General features: G+C 45.0%; 1 protein-coding gene across 5 annotated transcripts in view; it reads left to right on the top strand.

Moving 5' to 3' along the window:
- PRKAG2 (protein kinase AMP-activated non-catalytic subunit gamma 2) overlaps nucleotides 1–27183 on the top strand; it is a 378851-nt gene that overhangs the window by 232342 nt on the left and 119326 nt on the right. For all 5 annotated transcript variants that reach the window (XM_045003265.1, XM_045003264.1, XM_045003267.1 and 2 more), the window contains one exon: nucleotides 22706–22917. In XM_045003265.1, coding sequence (XP_044859200.1) covers nucleotides 22706–22917 — 212 coding nt within the window. The remainder of the gene's footprint in view (nucleotides 1–22705; nucleotides 22918–27183) is intronic.

A 27183-nucleotide genomic window follows, 5' to 3' on the forward strand; every position in this document is an offset into this window, starting at 1 on the left:
AAGACCAGTGTCCCCAAGGAATTTCTAAAGCTTGGAGACCTCTTTTGGAGGCTTGCATTGCTTTCTCTGTGCTGCTCACTGCTCAGGGTGGGCAAGGAAGGGCTGTGCTCTGGTATTTGAACACCTGACTTTCATTTTCTTTTCTCCTCTGTCACTCGGTCTGACACATCCTGTTTTATTCATTAACGGTGTTATAGTTGGCCCAGTAGCCTTTTGTGCCTGAATGAGATTTCAGATACTGTGTTGCCCTAGTCAGAGCAGAAAAGAGCTTCAAATGGGGCATCCATAAATGCACCATGATGCCTGGGTGTGCACTGAAATTTTGCACTGATAGAAAGACCTACCAAGCCAGGGTTTTCAAACACTCTGTCCACTTATTTATCTAGATACTGCACAATTTAATTTGACATTTTAAAAAATAAATCTTGTTAGGCCTTTTGTGTTCTAGCTCAGTGGTTTTCAAACTGTGGGTCACAACCCAGAATTGGGTCACGGAATGGAAGGCACTAGGTTGTGGTGGCTGTGGTCAGCACCGGTGACTGGGCCATTGAAAGTCCCATTGGTGGTGCTTTCCGGCTAAGACAGGCTAGTCCCTATGTGTTCCGACACTGCACTATGCCCTGGAAACAGCCAGCAGCAGGTCCTGCTCCTGGGGGTGCCACAGGGTTCTGCATGCTGCCCCTGCCCCGAGCACCGGCTCCACACTCCCATTGGCTGGAAACCGGCCAATGGGAAGGGGCGTGGTGCCTGCGGGCGAGAGCTGCACGGAACTGCTTTCGCACCTCCGCCTAGGAGCTGGACCTGCTGCTGGCCTCTTCTGGGGTGCAGTGTGGGCTGCAGTGCCGGGATAGGTAGGAAGCCTGCCTCTGCACCCCAGCTCTGCTGCTGACCAGGAGCCTCCAAAGGTAAGCCTGCGCCCCAACCCTGTGTCCCAATCCCCCAGCCCCACCCCAGAGCCTGCACCCCCAGCCCAGAGCCCTGACCCAACCCCCTGCCCCAGCCCAGAGCCCCCTCCTATACCTATTCCCAGACCTACCCTGCAGCCCTCACCCCAACCTCTGCCCCAGCCCTGAGCCCCTCCCACACCCCAAACCCCTCAAACCCAGCTCCGTTGGGTCACGGGCATCAACAATTTTCTTCAACTGCGTTGCCAGAAAAAAAAATTGACAACCACTGTTCTAGCTAACCTGTCACGTGTGAACCCTGTGTAACTAGATGCAGTGCTGTCTTCCTCAGTGTGCAGACTGAAATGGTTGTAAGAGTTGTGAATCCCCTGCCCCATTAATCCCTTTGGGGATGTTTATACTGATAATCATGGGGTGCAATTGTGTAGATATACCTGAGCTACCTTTTAAATTTGCTAGTTTTGGTACTGGAGCAGTGAAGCCACAGCAGCACAGGCTTCAACACTGGCTGTATGAGCCCACCTGGCTCCCTGAGTAATTGCTTGGGCAGCTAGCCCACACTGAATCCAGGATACTGAGGCTTTGCTGTTCGGGTTCCCAAGCTAACCAGGTTATATCTATTGCAACCACAAGGTGTGTCTGCACTTCATGTATAGGTGTACCCTTGGGGATACTAAGTCTAATGCAGTCTAATGTCTAATGATACTTTGCATGTAAAAAATAACTATTTAATTGCTGATCATTTTAGTGGATGGAATGAGAGTGAAGCTCATGGGGGGGTTGGAACTGGGGAACTGCTGAAGACAGTTAAATGCAGAGGGGAAAACAGAGGAGACTCCCTAGGACAAGGAACGGGAATAGGAGATTGCGGGGGGGAAAGCAGAAGGGTAAAGATAGCAGTGCTCTCCAGCAGGTCCATATTTCCCCAGACAGTGATGACAGCAATGATAAGGATCTGCACTTATCATACAGAACAAGAAGTACAAATTTAGTTTCTCTATAAAAGCCATATTCTACTCTTGACCTTTGTGCCAGCTTCCCATGGACATCAGTGTAATTCTGCTGTGGAATGAGGGAAGCATGTAGTCCTGGCTCACAGACCAAAACAGGATTCAGCCCATTCCACAGAATGAGTTTGGCTCCCCAGCACTAGGTCATGGAGTCTGCATCTTGGATTGTCCCCTAGGATACATTAATTTTAGGTGACTGCTCTCGGTTATCAGACTAAGGCCTGACCTGCACCAGGCAGTACTTTGAATGTAAGTGTTTGTTTGCTTCTGGTCACTGAATCTGGAGCCCTAAATCTAGGTCAGAAAATTACAGGGTTTTTAAAATTTACTAGTGGTTCATACGCAGCATCCTTCTCATCCCATTCCTTTCCTCCCCTGCAGTGACCCACACTCAGGGCCGTCCCTAGCCCTTTTGGTGCCCTGTGCAGCACCCCCATGGGGGGTGGGATGGGGCCCCAGGCCTCCACGGGAGGGGAGGGGGAATGGCCACTTCCTGCGGGAAGTGGAGTGACGCGGCCCCAACCTGCTCTGCTCCCCTGGTTCCCAGCCTTGGGGGGGAGGGGGGAACCACCCCCCCAGCACTCGCCGGCGGCGCGGCTGGGAGCCAGGGGACCGGAGCAGGCTGGAGCCGAATCGCTCTACTTATCGCCGCTGGTGAGTGCAGGGAGCCCGACCCCTGCTGCAGTCCTCAGGGGAAGGGCTGGCTGGAGTGGGGGCGGGGCTGGGGCAGAGCAGGGGCCATGGGGATGAGGCGAACCGGGGCTGGAGCAGCACGCAGCTGCATAAGGCACCAGGAAATTTGCTGCGTACTTTGCATATGGGTAGAGATGGCCCTGCCCACACCACCTCCTACCTTACCAGTGAACTCCGTGTACCACCGTGGCCTGCCCACCATTCAGTTGTGCCTGCCTGACTTGCTCCAGTATGTGAGAGACTAGGGTTTGAAGCAGTCAGCTGCAGATTTGAGTGCCCGCTATTGAATAAGACTCACCAGGGCTCCTCACAGAGACTCATCATTACAGTGGAGATGGGGAGCCTGGAGTGTCAGTCACATACATGTACCAAAATCAGTGGATCTGCGGCATATTTTAAAAACTCCCAAAGTGATTAGAGCTGCTGTGGCCACTGCCTGGAACTAGCACTTTATTCTGTAGTGTGTGAGTAACTTTTTAGGCCCTGGTCTTGAGAAGAACAAGTGACTGAAGCAGATGACACAGAAAGAATAGATGCTTCCTGTGATGAGAGCTGCTGGAGGCAGTCAGTCAAGAACGCATGTACCGGCGGTGAGAGTGGGGACAGGGAAAGGCTGGGACTGGGCATTATGTGGGCAGGAGGAGCAGAGACTGGATGGTTTGTATTTAATATTTCTCTAGTGCCATAACTTTGGAAGGGGATTTCCGGAAATGAAGATTGTCCCTGCCCCGAAGTTGCAGGATCCTGCAAGGTGCTGAGCATCCTCAGCTCCCATTGTTTTCTAGGGTGACCAGATGTCCTGACTTTATAGGGACAGTCCCGATTTTTGGGTCTTTTTCTTATACAGGCTCGTATTACCCCCCACCCCGCCCCATTTTTCACATTTGCTGTCTGGTCATCCTATTGTTTTCAGATGATGTGACGGACAGATGGCAAGGAGAGGGAGGGCTGAGGAGCGTAACTGACCAAGAACGTGATTGATACAATGTGCTGTATGAAGCTTAAAATAATGAGTTGGGATGGGGTGTGGGGTGAAGCTAGGCACTGCATGAGGTGTGAGCCCAAGAAGAAGGCTGGGACTGGGTGACATGGGAGGGGAAGGGTTTCCTGGAGAGAGAAACCACTTGGCCAGGCCTATGGAAAATGTAGGCATGCACTGGCTTAAACACTGCTGAAGGGCAGTTTGCACTTTCTCCTGCCAACATTTTACAACAGCATGGGGCTGAGTGTTGAGAGGAGGCAACAGCTGCAGCCTGTAGTACAGCCGGGTGAGGGAAGCCACCGTGCGGCACATTTTGTCAGGCGTTGGTCTTGCGCTGGCCCTCGCAGGCAGGCACGTTGTCAAGAAAAGGGCTTGGTGGAGGGGGGCAGTGTCTGCTCAGTTCCTTAGCCTGCAGCCAGAGAGATGAATTTGGCCGGTTAAAGAAGCATTTCCCAGAGTGGGGAAACTAGCTACAGGTTATCTATAAAAATACTTGGCACCTTTCATTCAAGGATCTCAAAGCATTTTACAAACATGAACTTATCCCGATGTTGCAAATGGGGAAATTGACGTGCAGGGACAAATTAATCCCTGGTGTAAACCCCATTAACTTCATTGGAGTTAAACCAGGGATGAGTTTAGCCCACAGAGAGATTAAGCAGTTTTCCAAACGTCATACAGCAAGTCACTGGCAGGACCAAGAATAGAACCCTGTCCTCCTGATTCCTGGCCATATGCTCTGAGGACTGGAGTGTGCTTTCTAGAGTGTGGTCTATAAATGGGGGATGGCTCAGGTCGGGGGCGAGGATCAAGGGAGCACCTAACAGTGACTGTTTCTGTGAGGAGACTATGGAGAATCCCAGGAAGGGAAGCAGCCAAAGGGGTTAGTATGACTTTTTTCCCCCCTTTCTCCAGCTTTCTCTGTTGGGGGTGGAGGATTAATATGATGCCTTTGATTGCTCAAATATATGGTGGCATGGTGTAGTTAGGCTTCAGTTGGGGGCTTCTAAGCACTAAATAAGGAAAGCTGGAAGGAAACTAGAGCTGTGTAAATCATTGCACAGAAGGGGGGTTAGACTACCAGCAGCTGGAGATCAACACAGAGTGAAACTCTCCAAGGCAGCTGCTGCTTAGCGTCGCTAACGTTCATTTGGGATCACAATCCTGCACAAGCTAACTCAATGGAAATTTTACCTGTGAGTTCAATGGGATCAAGAGCAGACCCATAGCAATGTGTTTTCTATCAAAGGGGTGCCAGGGAGTCGTGAGTCATTTCTTCAAGAGGGTTTTGGTGGATGCACTAAAAAGCAGCGTGCAGTCTCTGCTATCCCAAATGTGCACAAAGATTAATTCCCTGGTTAGCCAGATAAGAATTATGATGAGGCAGAAGTCTGGGTCAGCTGCTGCGTGGTGGGGAGCGCCACAGGCTGCAGTGCGTCTCTATTCCTGTTGAATTTTAAAAGGAGCTAGTGTAACCCACACACTAGCACAAGGGAGAATTTTTCTTTTAATAACAGAAGAGATGTTCTGAAAAATATGGATTTCAGAGACAGATGAATTGCTAGTTAAAATTTTGTGCTCCTATAATGTCTTTCCCCAAGGATCTCTTAAGTACTTTACAAGCATTTAATTACTCAAACCACACATCACCCTTGTGAGCATCACAGAAAAGAAACAAACGTAAATTGTGCTCTAAGTCAGACTCTCAACTCAGCCTTAACTATTGGAGCCACTAGTAGCACCTTTGTAATTATTACCCTCATTTTACAGGTCAAGAAACAGACACACACAGGCTCAGTGACTTGTCCAAAGCAAGCCAATGGCAGAGTCAGGAATAGGTCCCAGGACTTGAGACTTGAAGGCTCCTGCTCTGGTTGCCTTCTGAAGGTGCAATATTTTAAGCACATGCCCAACTCTTAGGGTTAATGGCCACACACATCGAGATGGGTGTACCCTTGTTTGCACTGGCTGCTTTTTTTTTTTTAACTTTCATGCATGCATGCCAAATAGATAGCAGAATGGTTTTTATATGCATTAACATTCCATACTCTGGATTATGAGGATAGTATGTATACTGTGCAAATCCTTAGTGATTTCAGTGGGACTTTGTATGCTAAGATTTAGATTGTGAGAGTTCTTTTCATATAATTTGTCCCCTTAGTATCAATTGTAATGTCAGTGATGTTTGTTTTTTTCATTTCGTTTCCTTTAACAGGAACATCCAGTGGGAATAACACACACAATTAAAGATAAGGGTCTGATTTAAAGTGACAAAGCAAGGAGCTTCTGAATCACATCTGTGTCTCCAATCCATCCTAAATTTACTCCCTTGTGAAAGCGTACTACAGCACACAGGAGAAGAACTAAGTCACACATTGTTCTGAAACCTCCTAAAATATCTGCTTAAAAAAAACCCCTTGTGTTTAAAGTGGTGATTTGCAAAGTTACTTAATTTTGTATTAGAAGAGGCCAGTTACTACCTCAACACCTTTAGGTGTATTATAGATCTATATATTGTTCCCTACCCCCTTTTTATCTTTCAGAATGTAAGCTCTTCAGGGCAGGGACTGTATCATCGTTTATGTTTGTGACGCACCTTGGACACTAGGTTCCACCAGAAACAAATATTAAACAATAAAAATAATCTCTGGTTTATGACAGCTTTGCCTGCATAAAACAGGACACAGGAGCCCGGGTATGGAAAATCAGCCAGAGGGAGGTTGCAGAGGCAGATATTAGTAGCAGCCTCCCGCTGCAGGGGCCTAGTTCAACCTGGAAAACTTAGCGATGTTGGGCAGTGAAGAGTTATGGTCAGGGCATCCAGGGGACAGTGAGTCAATATATCCCTATTGAAATTAGCGGTTGTCCCCTGACATAAACCCCTGGGGAAGAAAGCTAGTGGAAACTTACTTTTTGCTTCCCGTTGGGGGTGAACCCTGGGCCCCAGTGGTCTCTTGTGCAAGGAAGAGCAGTTTGCCCCTCTCTTTCTAGCCCAACATAAAATAGCAATGAAAACCCACAGTAACAACCCCTGAAAAACTGAGGTTGACAGTGGAAAGAGCAGTTCAGCATTACAGCTAACAGTCCCAATAGGCTCCACTAGAATACAAAACGAATGTGGCTTCATTAAAGCCTCTGCGGCTGAGCGCAAAGTACCCTGTGAGAGCTGAAATACCAGGTGGTGCATCAAGTAAATAAGGCAGTGCTGCCGCAGGCACTGTTTCTCACGGCAGCCAGCTGTAACCGGCATATAGTAGAGCTGACCACGTGAATCTCTGCCATGTGATGCAGTACTATGATTGGCCAATACCTAAATGCCAGACTAGGAAGTCAGTAGGGTTTAGTTTGTCTCTGCAGTTGCCTTGACATTGATAAGGGCCAAGGACTGTAGTAGCTGGCTGGATGTGTTAACATACGCTCATCAGTCAACTTGTTTGGATGTTGATGGGCAACTTGGGGTCTGCAAAGATGCCACATGTCTATCTTGAAATGAGTCATTAAAAGGAGCAGGTGAATTGCTGTTGGAAAGGGTGACTTTTTAAAGTGCAAATATCTGAATCTCTTTGGGTGAAAGACCTTGCTGAAAGGGTGAGTCTTGTACTCATTATTCAAGCATAACTCCTATGAGCGTTACAGGATCTGATTCACTTTGTGTAGTCACCTGCACTTGTGCAAATCAGAATGGGAGCATTTTAAAACCACTGTACACCGCTGTCAGTGACTACACAAAGCGCTAGGCAGTGGTAAATCAGGCCCTCTAGGTATTTTGGAAGAAAGGATTGAAATATATGAGCGCTTGCCTTCACTTTGGTTAGCTTGAGTTAAAACTTGTGTTGCCCCTTACTCAAGTTCTGTCCACACACAAGTGTGATGATGCTTCTAATTCAAGCTGGCTGGCCAGTCCTGGGCTACATGCTGTAGCTGGAGTTAGCACAGCTCGGCAGCTGCTAACACAATCAGTGTAGCTCAAGTGTTGTTTCAGTGTGGTCACTCTCATCGAGTTAGGCCAACTCGTGAGGAGTTAACACCAGTGTAGATAATGGAATTGACTCTGCAGTGAAGACATACCCTGAATGTCCATCTCATATAGCGGAAAATGAATAGACCTTTTTTACATTTCACTAGTATTTCAGGTGTGGTTACGTACAGCCTTGGGATCACACAGAAAAGAAGATTTTATTACATTTGCATCTTTCTGTGGTCAAATCCATAAATCCTAAACTGACTTGACTGGCAGGAATCAGTTTGCCTTGTGTCACAGCCCTGGTAAAGCTCTCCCTGCTAGACATTCACTAGGCGGGTATATTTGCATCCCACATGCTGGACCTGTGTGCTTTTAAGCTTCTCTTTATCCGGGTAGGATCTTGCACTGTATCTTTGGCCTCTGTGGCATGCTTCCTGCCTGGGCATGGATTCTGTTACCTCTTTGCAGAAGTGGGATCCCACAGTCCAGCTGCTATAGACCCCCAGACCAGGGCTGACCCAGCCCCCAAGATGCCCGGTTGCTTCAGCAAACTCTTTCCCAGAGCTCCAACATTGTGAACACTCTGGTTTACCATTTACCTCTCCAGGGACACATGATCATGGAAGCACATTACACACAGGCTTTGCAAAGGTTTCTAACACAATTATGCTTTACTTTAGATAGCACAAGAGAGATGCAGCTCTAGATGAAACAATGAAACACCTGTACACGGTTCCCTGCCTCGGATCCCTCACCAATTTGAGCATTCTTTGGGCTCAGGTCACAGTCTTTTGAGAAGTCCAGGATCTTTCCTGACCCCCTTCCCTCCTGCACATGGCTTCTCCTCTGGAACATGGAGCTTCCTCTTACTCCTACAGCCAAGTCTCTCTTTATAAGCTCTAAAATGGCCAGTGAGAAATCTCTTTTTATAACCTCCAGTCCCCTTATCAGGTGACCCCTGATCAGGTTTGTCAGGTGATTGGAGTCCCCCAGCAGCTGATCCATTCCTTAGTTAAGTCTACATGGGCAGACTGGTTTTCTGTGGGCAGTTGGCAACTCTTTGTCCAAGGGGGCTTCCATCTTAATAGAGGACCATCAAGGTTTAACAACCCTCCAGTGTTAGCCCTGTGTCCAAAATGGACGTAAAAGACAACGGAGGTGGCAGCCTAGCCCACATTCAAAATGGAGTTTGCAGTCTGAAGCAGACACACAGCGAGTCCCCAATAGGAGACTGACTATGTACAGCTTACAAATTCTGATTTCTCCCAATCATCACCCCTTAATTATCAGAAAGCAGTGTTTCTATATCACTGGGAAGAGCTTAGGTTACTGGGGGCACTGGTGCAAGGAAAAGCATTCTGTGCAGAATAATGATCCATTGTGGCAGCGGCAGTTTTGCAGAGTAGATCAAGCGTAGTTTCCAAATGTAAGAATAAGGACCTGCTCCTGGATGGTGTGGAAGTCTGTAGGTGTTTAAGGCATTGAGACCTTTATAGGACCAGACCCTAGGGTTAGGACTGTAATTGAGTATTCCCCATAACCAAACAGTTTCTCTTAAAGGGAATGAAAGTTCTTCAGCGGGAAGAGAAACTTTTATAATTTCCCTGATTAAGGCGTTCAGAATGATGGTCTGCTTTTCTCAGCTTTGGGAGAAGTGGCTGTTACTAAATTCTCAGCTCTTATGGAGATGATATGATATAAGAACCTAAATAGAATAGAATAACCTGAAGGTTGGGAATTTATATATTTTTGTTTCTTTATTTTTACAGCGTGAAATAGCCAATAAGGCAAAGGCTAATGCCCAGGTGTATGGATTCAGCTATAGAACAGTGATTAAGATAAAGCAATGGTTTGTTAAAACGTGGTATTTTTATTTCATTTGAGCTGTTGTGGGGAAAGCCGCTAGATGCCTTTTTACTGCTGAAAATAGAGATTTTTCTTAGGAAACTTTTAAAATAACATACTTGAAAATTGATCATAAACCTAATTTAATCTTGGCTCTAGATTGGTCTGGCCATTGCATGCGAGCAGAGGAGGATACGAGGAACCTCCCCAGACAACGTGTGGTAATCTCTGAGTGTAGAGACTGCTGCTCCAAGGGTCCCCAAGGGATGAATGTCCCATAAAGGAGTGGATGTCATCTCTTCCATGGTGGCCTGTAGATTTGAGTGCCCATTGGAAGGAAATGTTGTCCCATCTGAAGTGACAGTGTATCTTGAACATACCTCCATGTGTGCTGAGGGACTGGGAGCAGGGATTATATCTACAGAGAGAGGTGGTGACAGAATCCAGCCCATGTGGACCACCCTCTTACTTGGGCATTATACACAAGGGAGAGGATTTTCCCCTTTAGAAATGACAATGGGCCCTCTCATCACAGAGCTCTGCTGAAGGAGATCACAACACAAACTTTGGAGAGATTTTGAAGGAGTGTTGTCTTGTGGTTTCATTCAAGGGGATTGGAAATCTGGGCTATTGGGTTCTATTCTCAGCTCTACCACTATTTCATTGCATGACTTTGTCTGAATCATTTAACCTTTCCATTCCCCCATTTCCTTCCCATGGGGGGGAGGGATAGCTCAGTGGTTTGAGCATTGGCCTGCTAAACCCACAGTTGTGAGTTCAATCCTTGAGGGGGCCATTTGGGGAACTGGGGTAAAAATCTGGGGATTGGTCCTGCTTTGAGCAGGCAGTTGGACTAGATGATCTCCTGAGGTCCCTTCCAATTCTATGAAAACTTACCTACCTCATAGAGGTATTTTAAGGCTTAATTAGTGATTGTTCAGAAAAACATTTTGTGAACTGCAGAGAAAAAAAAATTATGATACAACAGTGAAACTAAAACTGAGTGTCACTGCCAGTTACCACCTGGGTTAACAGCCAGCAGATTCGTAGTCTTCATGCAGTTCCTAACTCTCCCATGCAAATACACCATATTTTAAGCAGCACCCATGGAATCCTTTACCTCCCACATGCAGAAACCTGCATTTATTTTAGTTACACTGAAGCTGAACTGCCAAAGCAGCTGGAATCAATGCTGCCCTATCTTACTTGGGAAGCTGAGAGGAAGGGCCACAGTCCTTGGCCACCAGTAGGGAGATGGCTTTTCCATCTCAAATATGGGCTGAATAGTTTAACTATGGGGGCTGTGGCTCGTCAGGAGCTGTGATATTTTGAAACTCTGTGTTGATGAGAATGCTAGGACTGGCAAGAACATTTCCTGGGAAGAATCCATGTTATTTTTGGCACAATGACTATTCAGCTTACTTATCAAGTTTACTTTTTTATAAAGCGGTATGTTATTTTACAACTCTGTACATGTGTACAGTATGTCACTAACACTACTTGATTAAAAAGAGCCAATAATTCTCCACGTGCATGTGGGTGTATCATTTTACAGCCATTAAATAGCTGCATTAAACTTCATATTACATAATTTGCACCATTTGCTTAAGTGCTAAAATAGACGTCGTTTCATGCCTGAGGAGTGAATCAGCTTAATGAACTAATAGTAAGCCCCACTCAGATTCATCAGTAGCCTGCCTACTCCTCTGTTTTCATTGCTAGCAGAAGAATGCAAATGAAAGGGGAGCGTTGTCCTGATTTATGAAAGAAATCAGAGGAAAATCAGCACTCTGAGCCATTGCAAATTAAAACTTCTTGTGTTTTTTTAAAGACGTTTGAGTCTAAATGATCAGCAAATGCTTAAGACTTTGGAGGGAGGAATAGCTCAGTGGTTTGAACATTGGCCTGCTAAACCCAGGGTTGTGAGCTCAGTCTTTGAGGTAGGCCACTTAGGGATCTGGGGCAAAATCAGTACTTGGTCCTGCTAGTGAAGGCAGGGCACTGGACTCAATGACCCTTCAGGGTCCCTTCCAGTTCTATGAGATAGGTATATCTCAATTTATTATTATATGAAGGCTTGTTAGTGATGGTTTGGATCCATATATGATCAAACAGATAAAAGTATGAGAATATTGAACAGATCCATAGTCATGTGAGAACCTCAAAAGTGATTTACTGCAAGTGTCCAATAAATCCCACAAATCTGATCAACATTATTCCTAGCAGATAAATGAAAAAAGCAAAAACAATAGCAAACTCCAGACCGTATCACTTGGTTCCTCCCCATGTGAGGAGGGTCACAACTCCCTTCAAGTACCAGCCAAAATTGACCATTGTGTGCACAAGTGGCAGGGATGATCATGTTCTGAAACAGCAGCATCCCACATTCCTCTGAAATCTGCAGCAGCCACCTCTGTAGGTGTGTGGTTCGTGAAGGGCATTGTGTGTGCAGGAAAGGTGGTGTCCTTTTTTCTGCAAGGGGATGACTTGAGCCTGTAACATAAACATATGTAGCAGAGCTGTCGAGTTGAAGGGAGGCACTGGCAGGAGACCGCAAGCTGTGAGCATTGTTTCCCATAAAAAAACAGCCGCATCCTGCCATGTTGCTGGTAGATGACAGCATCCATGGTGGGTGTCGCCCACTCTGCAAAGGAAACCTAAGAGAGAAGCTGTGATTTCAAATAACCCCAAGAGGGAAAAAAAGCAGTGTGCTGGTTTATTAATTCTTTCCTCTCAAGTCCTAAAGGAGGGTGGGTTTGCATAGGAATGTCTGAGTGGGAGGAACAGATAAAAGCTATTCAGAGTCAGGACTTTAAAGGAAATTATTGTGTGAGGGATTGGCCTGTATAGAGAAATCAGTTATATTAGCAGTTGGTGTATTTTTATGACAAACTAAATATCCTGGTTGGTATATTTTATTCTAGAGTTGGCCAAAGATGTGGCCTTTAGCTTCTGTCATCTTCAATACACTGATGAATTCTACGCATCCCATCCTGTGTGGGCCATCTCAATCTAACCTGAGGCTCCTCAAACTGAGATGGAGCATTGCATGCTGGGATCCATACATGCAGTGGACCACACTCATACTTCTAGTTTGCCCATTTTACTCAAGTTAAGGAAGGTCTTTTGGTGCTTGGCAAGCTGCCAGTGTGTTCCTGTCAAACAAAGGGATGCATGCCTGCTTTTGCCTTCTGTATATGAGTTTGAGTGGTTTCATATTAAGAATTGTGTTGAAATTCCAGTGTTTTAGGTGAGCAGATTGAAAAAAAAATGTACATCTTGTAGCTACTGTGGTTGCTATGATAAAGTCAACAGTTGCCAAACAATGATATCTGAGATGTCATGTTTTTCCTCCCATACTTAGAATGGGGGAAAAACTGCAGTATCTCAGATAGAACAGTATGGTTAACAGTCGATTGTTTAATGTCAGTCACTATACTTCAAAACTATAGCCTGTAATATTTCCGAAGAACAGAGAAAATGTATTAATGCATTGTTTGGGTTTAGCATGGTGATCTCAAATCTTTCCTGTGTTTGAGGATGTGCTATAATGTGAACAGCTGCGTCTGTATGTTAATTCAAATTAAAATTAAGGACAGCTTGCAAATCTTGGGGCTTATGAATCATCAGTAAGAAGCAATGCAAACAATTCTCTATTTTTTATTGCCACCAGAAAAGACATTAGAAATGAAATGAAATGCAAAACTGTAATAATGGAGTGGAACAAGGCAAAAAGTTTTCGTTCTCCCTTAAAATTGGACAAGAAGAATCGCTGGAGAATTATAGGGCACAGTCCTGCACCAACAGGGGATGGACTGGATGGACTAGTCTTGTTCATCTCTAATGTATTTTGTGTTGACTAAAAACTATTACTTTATCTGTTCAGTGGAGGAAATGCAGAGCAGTTTAGGTTTGATATTATAAAGACACCTTGGTTCATAGTACATTTCTCCAGTGAGGGAAACGTTGGGTGATGGGGAATTCTTTGTACATGAGTTCACCTCCTTATTAAAATCCATAAAAATTTGAGGGGATCTTAAATATTTTCCCTCTTCAGACTCCTAGCTGAATATGGAGTTTTCTTGACTCCATTGTGGAGGTGTCTAAATTTTCTGGCTATTTCTTACTGCTTCCTTGTTTTAAGTGTACTTTCTCCATAACGTCATTTGTTCTGCCTGATTTGTTTAGGAGAGCTTTTAGTAATGTGTGAACAGGCTTCTTTCTTCCCAAGGGAAGAAGTTAAACCTTCCTTTAGTGCATTTGAACCAAGACTGTTAAGTAGCCTGTGATGTATTGTTTCTAACCATGTGGTATAGCTATATCTCACTTTGTTTTCATTATGTTTTATACGTGGTAGAACAGTCCAGCTACTGTACGCACATATGACTTCAGGTATTTCTAGAAATATTGGCTGTTTAGATGTTAGTCCAATAGGTTTTAAATTAGTGCAAGGTTTTGTTAGTCCAAAATTTATTTTGGCTTTATGAAAAATCTGAAACTTGCATTTTTAATGTGACTTGGCCTTTACAAAGATCCTTATATTGGATTTACAAAGCTGAGATCTATAGCAGCAGCAAGCTTTTTGTTTCAATATTAATCATGGGATAGCATATGTGAATCTCAAAATGCTTTACAAATACAGATGAATTAGTTCTCACAACGACTCTGGGAGGTAAGATCTTAGATGTTAGACTAGATGATCTAATAGGGCTTTTCCATACTGTCTCCTTATGGAAAAATTATCCCCACTTTGCAGATGAGGAAACTGTCAGAGAGGGTAAAGCCCAGATTTTCAAATGGGTGCTTCAGTTTTGGGTGTCCAACTTGAGAGACACGGGTCTGATATTCAGATGTCCTGAGTACCAACCACTCCCATTAACTTAGTTGGAGTCATGGGTGCTCGGCACCTGTGAAAATCAGGCGGCTGGTGTCTTAAGTGGGGCTTCCAAAAACAGAAGTTCCCCAAATTAGTGGACATTCTTGAAAATGGAGGCCACAATGACCTGCCTGCAAGAAGCGTCTGGCAGAGCAGGGACTAGAACCCAGATTTCTTGACTCTCCCTCAGGTGCTCAGCAGCCAGTTTCATATTCCTAATGGGGTGAGAATAGTCCTAAAAGATGTCATTCTTCAGTCTCCTTTGATACACTGCTTCTTGTGCCCTCTCTCGCTGGGATGCCAGCTTTGTCAGGACAGTGAGTCTGTGGCTACCCTGTGTCTGGTAATAATCCTGTCGGCCCAGTTTATTGATATTGGAAATGGTTTCTTTTGACTCACTGAGTCCATTAGCTCAGGATGGACTCGTCCCAGCAGCAAGGTTTTCAGAACTAATGTGGTTTTTATCCCTTTTAGTGGTTTGTCAGTTTCATCAGTTCCAGCTTCCCCAAACGCTAAACACTCTGCAGACTCTTGAACAGCCATAAAAGATACCAAAGATAAAAGTACCTTCGCAAGCACCATTTATCTAAACCTGTCAGAAACTGAGAATTGAACAGGAAAGTTGGCTTCCTTTATAATCTTGAAAGATGCTTAGCAACCTCAATTCCCACTGAAATCAATAGGAGTTGAGGATATTCAAAATACTGCAGATCTTTTTTCTTTTTTTTTTTTTTTGCATCTCACTGTGGCATTTTGCATTAAGCATCATCTGTATATGTCTGCAACACCCACTCTGAACCAGACTTGTGATTAGTGCGGTCTAATCCACAGGGATGCTGTTCTCCCCAACAAACCATAAGTGCTGGAAAGGGCAGCTGTAAGTCTGGGAAGAAATGAAGGAAGGGTGGGAACTTGTTTTGATCCCAGTAAAACTGAATCATTTAGGATTCAGGATCTTCATTAAAACTGTAGAGAAATAAACTAAATATTGCATAATACCACACTAAATAAACCCCATGTTAGAGCATCAACAATATTTTTCTGGGCATTTTGTGATCTTAAAGTCAATTTTATTTAACTTGTTGAGAACAGTAAAACTATCAGGAGAGGCTTAGCAAATGTCCTTTTTATGTGTTCTTCATAAAAACCATGAAGTCCCTCATTAATTTCTTTAATCATTAGATGCGGTAACTTTCCCCTGGAAATGTCTGGGATAACAGAGAGACAAAGTGGGTGAGGTAATATTTTTTATTAGATAAAAATATATTACCTCACTCACCTAGTCTCTAATGTTCTGGGACCAGCACTGCAAACAGTGGGATAACAGAGTCCTTCCTCGGCTGTCTAGTTAATAATTTCCTGACCGTATCATCAGTGCCTTAGCAACTACTTGACTAAACTCAAACTCCCCTTTAAACATGTCATTCAGCTTGGTTAAGGTGTGGCCTGACCCTGACAGGTACTGAGCATCTCAACTCCCTTTGAACTGAGTGGAAGTTGATACAAAATATTTCTTAGGCCTTGCTGACCCATACCCAAACCCTCCCCCCCCCCTTTTTTTTTTTTTGTGGTAGTGGAGTTTGTAGATATACTTCATTGGGGTAAAAAGTGACTTGCTATTGGTGCAGCTTTCCCCAGTCTGAAACCAAGTTAAACAGCACCACTTCAAGCCTCAATTTACACCGATGCAGTGCATCTGCACTAGGGTGCAAAAATCCCCGATGGAGACAAGCCCTGAGGATTAGACCCATAACAAGTAGCTGTGAAAATGGGTTTGTAAGGTTCTCTCAAGCATTTGTTTGTGTGATTTCTGGTTTCAAAAAACCTTTCTGCATGCTAATGTGAATTTTTTTTGTTCAGTCCCATTCTATGGACTAAAGTCTTCTGATTACACACACAAATCCCTTTAAGTACACTATGTGGGCTCAATTCAGATGTGGTGTAAGTGGTTCAACTCACTTAAAGCATGTAGACCTATTTACCTTGGGCACATGGTTTACATTACTGTAACTTCATTAAAGGTAACGGACTTAGTCCTGAATTACACTGGCATGAGAGAGAAGAGAATTGGGTCCTGTGTGTTTATTGATAAAGATACACATACAGGCCTTATTTAGATTCATACTTTATGTGGATACACTGTATCTGTTTCACTAGTTTCTTATTTGTAATGAGGTTCACAGATCTAATGTCAGAGATTTGTGGACCTCATTACTCCAAGGAAGGAAATGTTCATGTGGGGCATGGATAAATATTCCTGACTTGGATGATAGACATAGCTAGATCAAACTATGTAAACACAGTGCAGAACTGCTATAAGACTACTTGCTGAAGTACAGGTGAGGTGGGATGCACATTCCAAGTGAAGTTGTATTTTCACAAGGAAAATGACACATTTGTTTTCAGCATACGGTCCCTCCACCCTTCCTCCTCAACTGATGTTGAAAACTATTTAAATGTTAATGTAGATGGGACAAAACCATTGTTAGCACTATTACAGAAAGCAGTGAGACCATCTCACTTGGAAAATGTACTTCACTTCTTCTCCAAGTAATGTCTCTGTGGGTGCTCCATTAACGTGAGCATGTGCCCTGCACCTTTGATGGAGATTTTTGGTAGCAGTGCCTGTTCTGCCTGCACATTCACCCTACGCATCTTCGTGCCTTGAACTGAGGTTATACTGCAGGGGTGGCCAAACTGTGGCTCGTGACCCACATGCAGCTCTTACTGTTAAAGTGCGGCTCGCAAGCCCCCAGCTCCCCCCAGTCTCCATCTCCAAGACTGGGGGGAAGAGTCGGGACCTCTGCCTTGCAGGGGGTGGTGGGGTAGGGGCTTCTGTCCAGGGGGTGAGGGATCCCGGGGCTTCAGCCCTGTGGGGCGCACCTGCTGGGGCTTGGTACTTCAGCAGGAGTGGGGCTGAAGCCCTGAGCCCCGGCTTCTGGCAGGTGTGCCCCGGCTCTTGAACTTCGAAAGATTGTCATACGAGGCTCGGTGGGCCAGGAAGTTTTGGCCACCCCTGCTATATAGGGCTCTGTGGGCAAACTGACCCCGGTTCCTACTCCACCGCCTTTGGCCAGAGACGGTATCTAGCATGTGACTGTGCTGTATCCGTTTCCCACTTTTATTAGTGTTTTAGCTTTATAGTTAGTTTTAATACCTTACAGCTGGAACGTTTGTTACCTTATTTAAAAAAAAAAAAAGATAGAAAAGATTGTTTTTTCTTTTCCCCCATTGAGGGGCTTGAACAACTTTTTCTTTTGTCGGGGATGCCAGGCTCGCTGGGATTTAAAAGGTGCCTTTCTTACTCAGAAGCAGGCCTTGTTAGTGATGGGCACTCCCACTGCATTCATTGCTTGGGCGTATTGCACACCTCTCTACCTCAGCACATTCCAGGCCAATGGGGACTGCGGGAAGCGGTGGCCAGCATATCCCTTGGCCTGTGCTGCTTCCCGTAGCCCCCATTGGCACTGACAATTAATGAAGCCCTCTCGGAGCCAGCCAAGTCCATCTGGCAAACCCCAGCAACACCCCCCACCACCACTAAACCACACGGAAGAGGGATGATTAAAAAATACTACGTCCCACCCAGGGATTCTGAATTTTTATTTTCTCATCCTACACCAAACTCTCTGTTCATGGATGCAGCCAATGAAAGGAATAGGCAGCATATCCAAAAAGCCACCCCTCTATAATAAGGACTAGAAAGGTCATAAAAGCTATTCATCAACAACACTTCAGGATAACTCACCACCAGGTGCTGATGTTAGAATACGACTACCTGAATTAAGAGAAATTTAATTCTTTTACTGACCATTTACCACAGGAACATCGTGAACAGTTCAGCTCCATAATAAAGGAGGGTCAGCTTTTAGCAAAAACTTCGCTGCAAGCTTCACTCAATGTGACGAACAAGGCAACCAAGTCTATTTCCACCACAGTATCAATGAGGCAAGCTTCCTGGCTTCAGTTGTCCCAGGTTTTCACGGGAGGCACAATCGACTGTGAAAGATTTACCTTTCAAAGGCCAGAGGCTTTTTGCGGATTCCACAGACAACTCATACCCTAAAACACTCTAGGACAAAACTTAAGTTTTTAGGGATATACACTCCTGCAAAAAATAAGGAAGTTTAGCAGGTCTCAGTCAATACGAAGATCCCACCTTGCTCAATTTTCTGCCTTCCGCAGGCCACCGGAAACGCTGACCAAGAGGTTGAGGTTTTCAAAGAAAAAGTCTGCAACTACCTAGACTGCTTCATCCCAGCCTTCAGCATCATTCAAACACCATTTTTGATGGTTTGGTCAAGAGTCCAGACCATCCAATGACCAGGTTTTATCAACTGCTGGACACAACTCTTCCTCCTCAATTTGAACACCACCTCTCTCTTTCATCAAGTACAGGAGACTATAACATTGGACAAATGGGTATTGGAGGCCATTACTTTGTCTGTACTATCAAATTTACCTCCACCCCACCCTTCCAACCCCCTTCCCCCTTCAGGGGCTCCTCTCATGATCAATTGCTGACACAGGAGATCTCATCACTCGTAAGTCTAGGAACCATAGAGTTTCGACACAGGGGAAAAGGGTTCTATTCAAGATATTTTTTGATACCAAAGAAGAATAGGTTGGAGGCAGATACTACATCTCAGACAATGGAACAAGCATGTCAGACATCTGAAATTAAGGATCATGTCCCTAGCAGCTATAATTCCCTCCCTGGAATTAGGGGACTGGTTTGTGAGCCACAACCTCAAAGATGCCTACTTCCACGTAATGATTCATCCTTCTCACAAAAGATTTCTTTGTTTCACTTTCAATCACAATCATTAACAGGTTCTACACTTTTTGGCCTGTTATCCGCCCCAAGGGTGTTCTTAAAAATCATGGCTGTTGTAGCTGCCTACCTCCGTCATATAGGGATAACTGTCTTTCCCTGCCTTGACAACTGGTTCCTCAAGGGTTGGTCATATCAGGAGTTAGGTTTGCCGTCCAAACAACAATGTCACTATTCTGAAGGCTAGGCCTGCAAATAAATCTCAAGAAATCTATCTTGACCTCTGCACAACGAATTCTCTTTATCGGAGCACTTCTGGATTCGATAATGGGAAGAGTTTATCTCCCTCTTGACAAGTTCCTTGCTCTAAAGAACCGTGTGCAAGAGTGCAGCTCATCCCTCAAGTTCCAGCAAGGACATGTCTGCAACTGCTGTTATGTATGACAGCTTGCATTTTTGTAACACAGCAGCAGCAGTTTGTATCTTCAGTATCTCCAGGGGTGGCTCAGGACTGTTTGTGTACCCAACAAACAGTATTAACAAGCAAGTATCTGTGCCCAATCAGGTCTTGCAGTCAGTCATCTGGTGGCTGAATCCATCCAAAGTTTGTGCAGGAATCCTGCTCATCCAGAATCCCCTACAGTCATAGTAATGTTGAATGCATCCCTTTTGGGATGGGGAGCACATTGGGGTCCTCACACAGTCCAAGACAAATGGTCACAACAGGAACAGTGCTTGCACATCAATCTGTTGGAGTTAAGGATGGTCAGAAATGCTTGCCTCCAGTTTCTTTCCCTACTTAAAAACAAGTCTATCAAGATCATGACAGCCTTGTATGCATGTATTATATCAATTGTCATGGTGTAGCGTGTTCCCCCTCGCTCTGCCCCAAAGCGATAAAGCTTTGGAAATGGTGCATAGCCAATCAGTTAGTCATTTAATCTTCCTACCTTCTGGGTATACAAAACACCATGGTGGACCTGAGCAGAGATTTCTCCCTAAATTACGAATGAGAGTTGTACTCTCGAGTCCTCAACAAAATATTCATGGCTTGGGGATTTCCAGAGGTCGATTATTTATTTATTTATTTTTTACCACAGCAGCCAACACAAAGTGCAGGAAATTGTGTTCCAGAGGGGGGCTTTATTACCAATCTCTAGGAGATGCTTTCGTCATTACATGGACAAAAGGTCTTCTCTCTGCATATCCTCCAACTCCATTGCTCTTAAAAGTTCTTATCAAGGTCAGACACGACAAAGCCAAAATCATTTTGATTGCACCAACTTGGCCAAGGCAAGTTTGGTTTCCTTACCTCATTAAACTCACCTCTTGCCCTCTGTGGCAACTCCTGAACAAACCTTGACTGTTGTCTCAGAATGCAGGTCAGGTGCTCCATCCTAATCTGAACATCCTGCAACTACAAGCGTGATTCCTCAATGGTTCTTGGGACTAGAGACCACATGTTCATCTGAAGTACAAAAGACACTGGTAAATAGCAGAAAGGAATCTACTAGACAAATTTACCTTCAGAAATGGAGAAGATATAACCTTTGGTGTAACTGGTGCCATCCTTCTCCTATCCAGACATCTTTCCTCAGTCTTTTATTACCTGTTGGAATTGAAAAATTCAGGCCTTTCTATGAATTCCATCAAGGTTCATTTAGTGGTAATGATAGTTTTCCATATGGCAGTAGAAGGTTTCTCAGAATTCGCTCATCCGACCACCACAAGATTCCTAAAAGGACTTTTTCTGCAGATTAGAGCCCCAACACCATTTTAGGATTTCAGCCTAGTTCTTAACTAGGCCCTTGAAACAACTCTTTGAGCCATTAGCTACATGATTGCTGCTACATCTGTCTATGAAGTTAGTCGTCTTGGTGATCATCACTTCTATTCAAAGAGTTGGGGAGATGGGAGGCTCTAATGGCCACCCTCTTTTTACTTTGTTTTCCAAGGAGAAGGTATCTTTACAACCTCATCCAAAGATCTTATCTAAGGTGTCCTCTGAATTTCATATCAACCAAACTATTCACTTTCCGGGTTTTTTTCCTAAGTTGCATAAGCCTACACAAGAGTCTGCTTTTCATACACTAGATATTGTGAGCATTAGCCTTTTACTTAGACAAGACTAAGACATTCTGGAAAACCCCTAGACTCTTTGTTTCTATTGCATAGAGGTCTAAGGGATCATCTGTCTCCACTCAAGGCATGTCTACACAGGGATAAAAACCCTGTGGCTGGCCTGGGTCAGCTGACTTGGATTAGTGAGGGTTGGGATCTGGGGCTGAAAAATCTCTGTGTAGACGTTTGGCCTTGGGCTGAGCTCTGGGATCCTCCACCCTCGCATGGTTCCAGAGCTCATGCTCCAGCCAGAGCCAGAACACTGAGATTTTTCAGCCACGCAGCCCAAGTCAGCTGACTTGGGCCAGCCACGACCACTTTCTAAATGGATCTCGATGTATTATTGCCTGCTATGGGTTCACTGGGGTTATACCTCACTAAGAGTGATTGCACACTCTGCTAGATGACAGTCTATATCTGTAGCCCTACTTAAAGACATTCCAGTTGCTGAAATCTGCAGGGTTGCAACATGGTCCTTGTTGCACATGTTTTCCGACCACTATGTCTTAATTCATGCTGCAAGATCAGATGCGGCCGTAGGCAACGCAGTTCTTTCTTCAGTGGTGTTCCGAAACTCCCATCTCCTTAAATGGTTACTGCTAAGGAGTCACCTAAAATGGAACACTGTGATGGGGTGTGCAAACCCCACACTGGACAACAAGGGGTTAAGGAACTACTCCAGGCTCAGCCAACCCCACCCCACCACACCTGTAGCAAATGGTACTGCAGTTCTTCGAGATGTGTGTCCCTGCAGGTGCTCCACCACTACCTGACCTCTTCCCCTCGGCTTCAGAACTGCCTCTGTGGGCTCTGCAGCAGAGGAGCAATGGAGGGCCCTATATAGTCTTGGTACAGGGTACCAATAATCTCCAGTCAAAGGTTGGGTGCCTGCACACCTAAAGTGGAGCACTCACAGGGGGACACATCTTGAAGAACTGAGTAACCTTTCCTTCCCCTGTACCTTTGCTCCTAATTTTATTCTAACTGCTGGCTTGGATTTTTCTTTGATGATAAAATGAAGGAAAAAAATAAAAACATTTAAAGCTGTTGAGCTCCTTGCATATAAGATATTGTCATTCTGAGATTAGTGTGGATATTAAAAGTAATAATAGTGCTGTACACTTACATAGCTTCTGTCATTTGCGAATGTCCATGCTTTTCAAGATAGATAGCTCCTGTTATCCCCATTTTACAGACAGGAAAAGAGAGACACAGGAAGGCCAAGTGATTTGTCCAAGGTGATACAAGCTAGTGGCACAGCTGGGAATAGATTTCCAGTTCTCTGCTCTTAACCACTGCACAATGCTCTCTCTTTGTATAATGGATTATACACATAGGATACATTTGAATTATTTAAGTTTTAAGCAGAGGGAGGAGGAAATCCCCTTTAGAAACAGGAGGATGAGATGTGTATTCGGTTTTTTTGAGGGAAGGGTAGAAAAATTGGCTGAGCAAGTGCAGGCTCAGTTTTCAGCTTAGATTCTTCTCCGTTCTTGTTTTGACCTGCACTTTAATAATGATTTCTTTGTTTACAGCCTCCGGCCTCTCCTCTTCTCCATCTACCCCAACACAAGTGACCAAGCAGCCTGCATTTCCTCTTGAATCCTATAAACATGAACCTGAGAGACTAGAAACGCGGTTTCACTCTTCTCCTCCGGACACAGGGCAGAGGTTTACTCTGCCTCCACCCCAAAATGCAGCCAAGCCTCCCACGGTGATGCCAACTCCCTGTGCTACCTCAAAAACAGTAAGTGGAGTATTTTGTTTAGCCTTTTCAATAGGGAGAGACTTGTGTGTGTTAGTGTTTTTAATGGCTATGAAGCTGGGAACTGTGCATGCATAATGTGGGGCAGGTTGTGGGTAGTTGTACTCCTTTATATCAGGGATGTCCCAAGACTTCACCATGTTCCATAGACAATATGCCATCTGTAATCTGAAGAAAACTATGCAGTGGTTATAGGTCCTAGCATCTACATTTTGATCTGAAGTGCCAGGTCAGCGTAGGGTAAAGTTGTTCAGCCTGCGTGTTTTTTCTCCCAAGCCAACCTCTGAAATGGAGCTAGCAGAAAAGGAGAGTTTACATAATTTTCCTGCTGGTCAATCATTTGGGGAAGAACCAACCACCACTTGAAGCAGAAACTCTACCATAGTATCAGCTGCACCAGTCCCCAGCAGGTTTTCTTCCCCCAGTCCAGCAAAATGAGAAAGGAAGAGCACAACCGCAGGGCCGGTGCAAGGATGTTTCGCACCCTAGGCAAAACTTCCACCTTGCGCCCCCCTCCCTGCACCCCTGCCCTGAGGCACACACACCCCCACGGCAGCTCCCCCCCTCTGCCCGGAGGCACCCCCCCCCGCGGCAGCTACCCCCCTCCACCCTGAGGTGCCCCCCTTGCGGCAGCTCCCCATCCCCCACCCTCTGCCCTGAGGCACCCCCCAGCCCCAGCTCACCCCTGCTCCGCGCAAGAGCATGAGCACCCTGAGCACGCCGTCGCTGTTTCACTTCTCCCGCCTCCCAGGCTTGCGGCGCCTAAGCTGATTGGCGCCGGAAGCCTGGGAGGCAGGAGAAGTGAAGCAGCCATGGCATGCTCGGGGAGGAGGCGGGGCAGGGGTGAGCTGGGGCGGGGAGTTCCCTTGCGTGCTGCCCCTCCCCCCCCTTACTTGCTGCAGGCGGCCCTCCCCGCACTCCCCTGCCCCAGCTCCCTCCGCCTAAATGCCTGCGGCGACCAGGGCGGCCGAGATCCAGCCGCCGCGGTTGCTGCCGAAGAAAATGCCGCCCCCCAAATCCCAGCACCCTAGGTGACCGCCTAGGTTGCCTAAATGGTCGCACCGGCCCTGCACAACCGCCAGGGGACATGGGCAGCTCCCAGGAGCAGAGACTCCCTGGCAACATGTCAGCAGACTGCATATTACAGTAGCCATCAATGCGTCTGGCTACTTCATTGTTGTACGTGAAAGGCTGGTTGTGGGTGTTTCCGACTTCCCAGCATATTTCAGTAACACACTCATAGTAAAACTTCCCATACAATGATAGCATATACAATCCAACAGGATATTAATGTTCAACAGATCAAGACTTTTAGAATGATACCTTATAAGGCATACTTTGTACAAAACATCCCATAATCATCATATCACCATAGTAAATATGGGGGTGCCAGGGTGTTGCTTTGGAATGCAGAGTGTGACAGTGACATTGTAAAGTGTTGTCACCAGTTGGTGTATTTTAGTGTTGGATGCATCTATACAAATGAAAGGTTGGGAGGAATGTAAATATTTAGGGCCTGATTCCCCTTTGCTTTCCACCGTATGTCATCATTTATACCTGGGCAGAGTAGGTATAAAATGCTGCCATTCTGATGTAGTTATCGTCACTTTGCCCCAATATAAATGATGGCAAAAGGTGCAAAGCAGTGGGGGATCAGACCCTTTATGTTTAATTTTCAACAGATGTCTTAAAAACCTATTAAATCCTTGATAAGATCTACTGAGTGGGCAAAGGGTTAGGAAAATGTGACTCACTTTCAACAGCTTGGAGATGAATATGAGACTGATAGGTTCAGGATTCTTGTCTTTTAATGACTGAATAGCTCACACTTTTCTCAGCAGTGCAGGTACACAGCATTGCTCACATATCTGACCACAGTAGAGGAACAACATTATTTTATGAGCATTGCATGCACACTTTGTTGTCTTCATTTATCCTGACTTTCTCTTTTGTTGTGGGGTAATAAAACATTTGTGTTCATAAAGCACATACCATAAACAAGTCTCTAAAAGCCTTGCTGCTTATTAAGGCAGTTTTTTCTCTGGTTAATGATTATTTTAAATTCCCTCTATAGATTATATGATAAATGATTCATGCTAACAGCTGTGGAATGCCCCTAGGTACACAGTTTTGTCAATCAGAGGGAGGCTTGTTTGCAGACATGGCAACATGTCTCAGACATCACTTAAAAGATGAAATCATGTTTCTTTCAGAAACTTTTTATGTACTAGTCTTACAGTTAACATCTAAAATTACTGTAACTGAAAGAATTTAGAAAAAAAGTCTCTATTTATTTACTTTGCGAGTCTGTGTTTTCCTCTATGTAGTCAGTTATTTAGTTAGGCCCCAGTCATTCAAATATTTATGCACATGCTTAATTTTAAGCATGAGTAGTTCCATTTTATTTATTAATTATTATCATTATTATTATTTGTATTGTGGTAGCATGTAGGAGCCCCAGTCACAAACCAGGATCCACTGTACTAGGCTCTGTACGAACACACAACAGAAGGGGGACCTAAGGGGAGGTGTAGAACCAGTAGCTAGAACTAATTTTACCTTGCCTTTTAGAACTGACTAGATTTCAAGTTGTTTCTGTCCCTATACAGAACTGGCCTTTGGTGTGCCTGGGAGTATGGCATTGAAGGGGTAAAAATCTGCTAAAGAGAAAGGGGGAGGGGAAAAATAATACTATTAATTTCCCTCCTGATATAATCTCAAAATTTCCTGTTGTGAAGAGCACTTTGAAGGATAGAATATTATCTTGAGCCTTAATTTTGGAGAGAGGACGAAAATGTCGGAGGCAGCTCTTGACAGCAAGTAAAGAAGCATACCTCTTAAGAGCAGATAATCAGAATACTACACACCAATCCAAGTAATTAACCCCACACCGAATGGATGTTCAGATTAATTACTATGTGACACATCTCTGCAGTGGTATTTGTGGGCACTACTTCTAAAATTTTAGATATTCATTAATATGCATACCATATTCTTTCAATAATGTATGTGTGTTTGTATCTGTGGGGCCAGAGTGGTGTACTGAGGAATTTAGCTGATAAGAGATCAAAGCTGTAAAGAGAGATTAGCATGCGCTACACTTAATAGGCCAAGTGCAACTTGATTTTTCAATGTACAGTTCATGAGACGGCTTGTACTTTGACCTCGAGTTGTTTGGACTGTGTGACCTTCAGGCAATAAGTGGTGAATGATAACTTATTCTTCTTTAATGTGAAATTACTAACTATGATTGGAATGCAAAGAGGTTGTAAATTTAATAGTGAACGTATTTCCCGGTTTCTGCTTTGCCCGTTTTGAAATGGAAAATAATATGCTGAGCTTAAGGTTGCTGTTCTCCTTTTTATTCCCTCCTCACTCCTTCCTCTGCAGTGTTATAGGCCAATGTGATGAAAGGGCCAGGGTTCCATTTATCACAAAAATGTACATGTTTGCAGAGGACATCACTCCCCGGCCCATTTCAGGGCCTTGTCCTCCCCTCCACGAGAATAAATCATGCGGAGGAAAGAGAACTCCCTGCTTATCAACATGTGGAGCTTCCTTTGAATTCTCCTATTGGGGAGACCAGGGTTTGTGCTCCTGCCCCTCCCAAAAGAAGCCAAGGGTAATGCACCCTTAACGGCAAGATCTCCAGGAGGCAAGAGCATCTGCACAAATGCCCCTTGCCTCCTCTATGCCCTCTGGTTCTATAGCCTCCCACCAGTCTCTGTAAACATGACTTTTGGTCATGCATCGGGCACTCCTCCTCTTACACTGTGGTTATTCCCCTGCACCCATCTAAAGGGGACTCCTCAGCAAGAAAGGGAAGCCTTAGCCTAGAGCCCTGCAATGGGACTGGGGTCCCACAGAACTGGCTGCCATAATAACAGGAGTGAGATGGGAGTGGGATTAAAAATAGTCCCACTCAGGGCTCTCAGCTTTGGCTGTTTTACCCTGCAGGTGTTTCTCCTTGGGGAATTCTGTGCCACTGTGCATGTGCAGAATTTATGTCCCCCACAGATTTCTTTGTTTCCTTGCAGAAAAATGACTTTGACAGGGAAGCAAAGGGAAGCCACAAAAGCGGTCATGCAACCCTCCCCAGCAGTATGTTTTGGGTGCCCATGGCAGCCAGCAGAGAGGCAAATCACTGTGGGGTGGGGGGCAGGACTGGGGAAGACATGGCTAGTGGCTCCTAACCTGCACCGGGCTTAGCTGCTAGTCCCGGCTCGGCTGGGGAAGACGGGACTTCCT

Source organism: Mauremys mutica, chromosome 2 (assembly GCF_020497125.1).
Source record: "Mauremys mutica isolate MM-2020 ecotype Southern chromosome 2, ASM2049712v1, whole genome shotgun sequence".
NCBI lineage: Eukaryota > Metazoa > Chordata > Testudines > Geoemydidae > Mauremys > Mauremys mutica.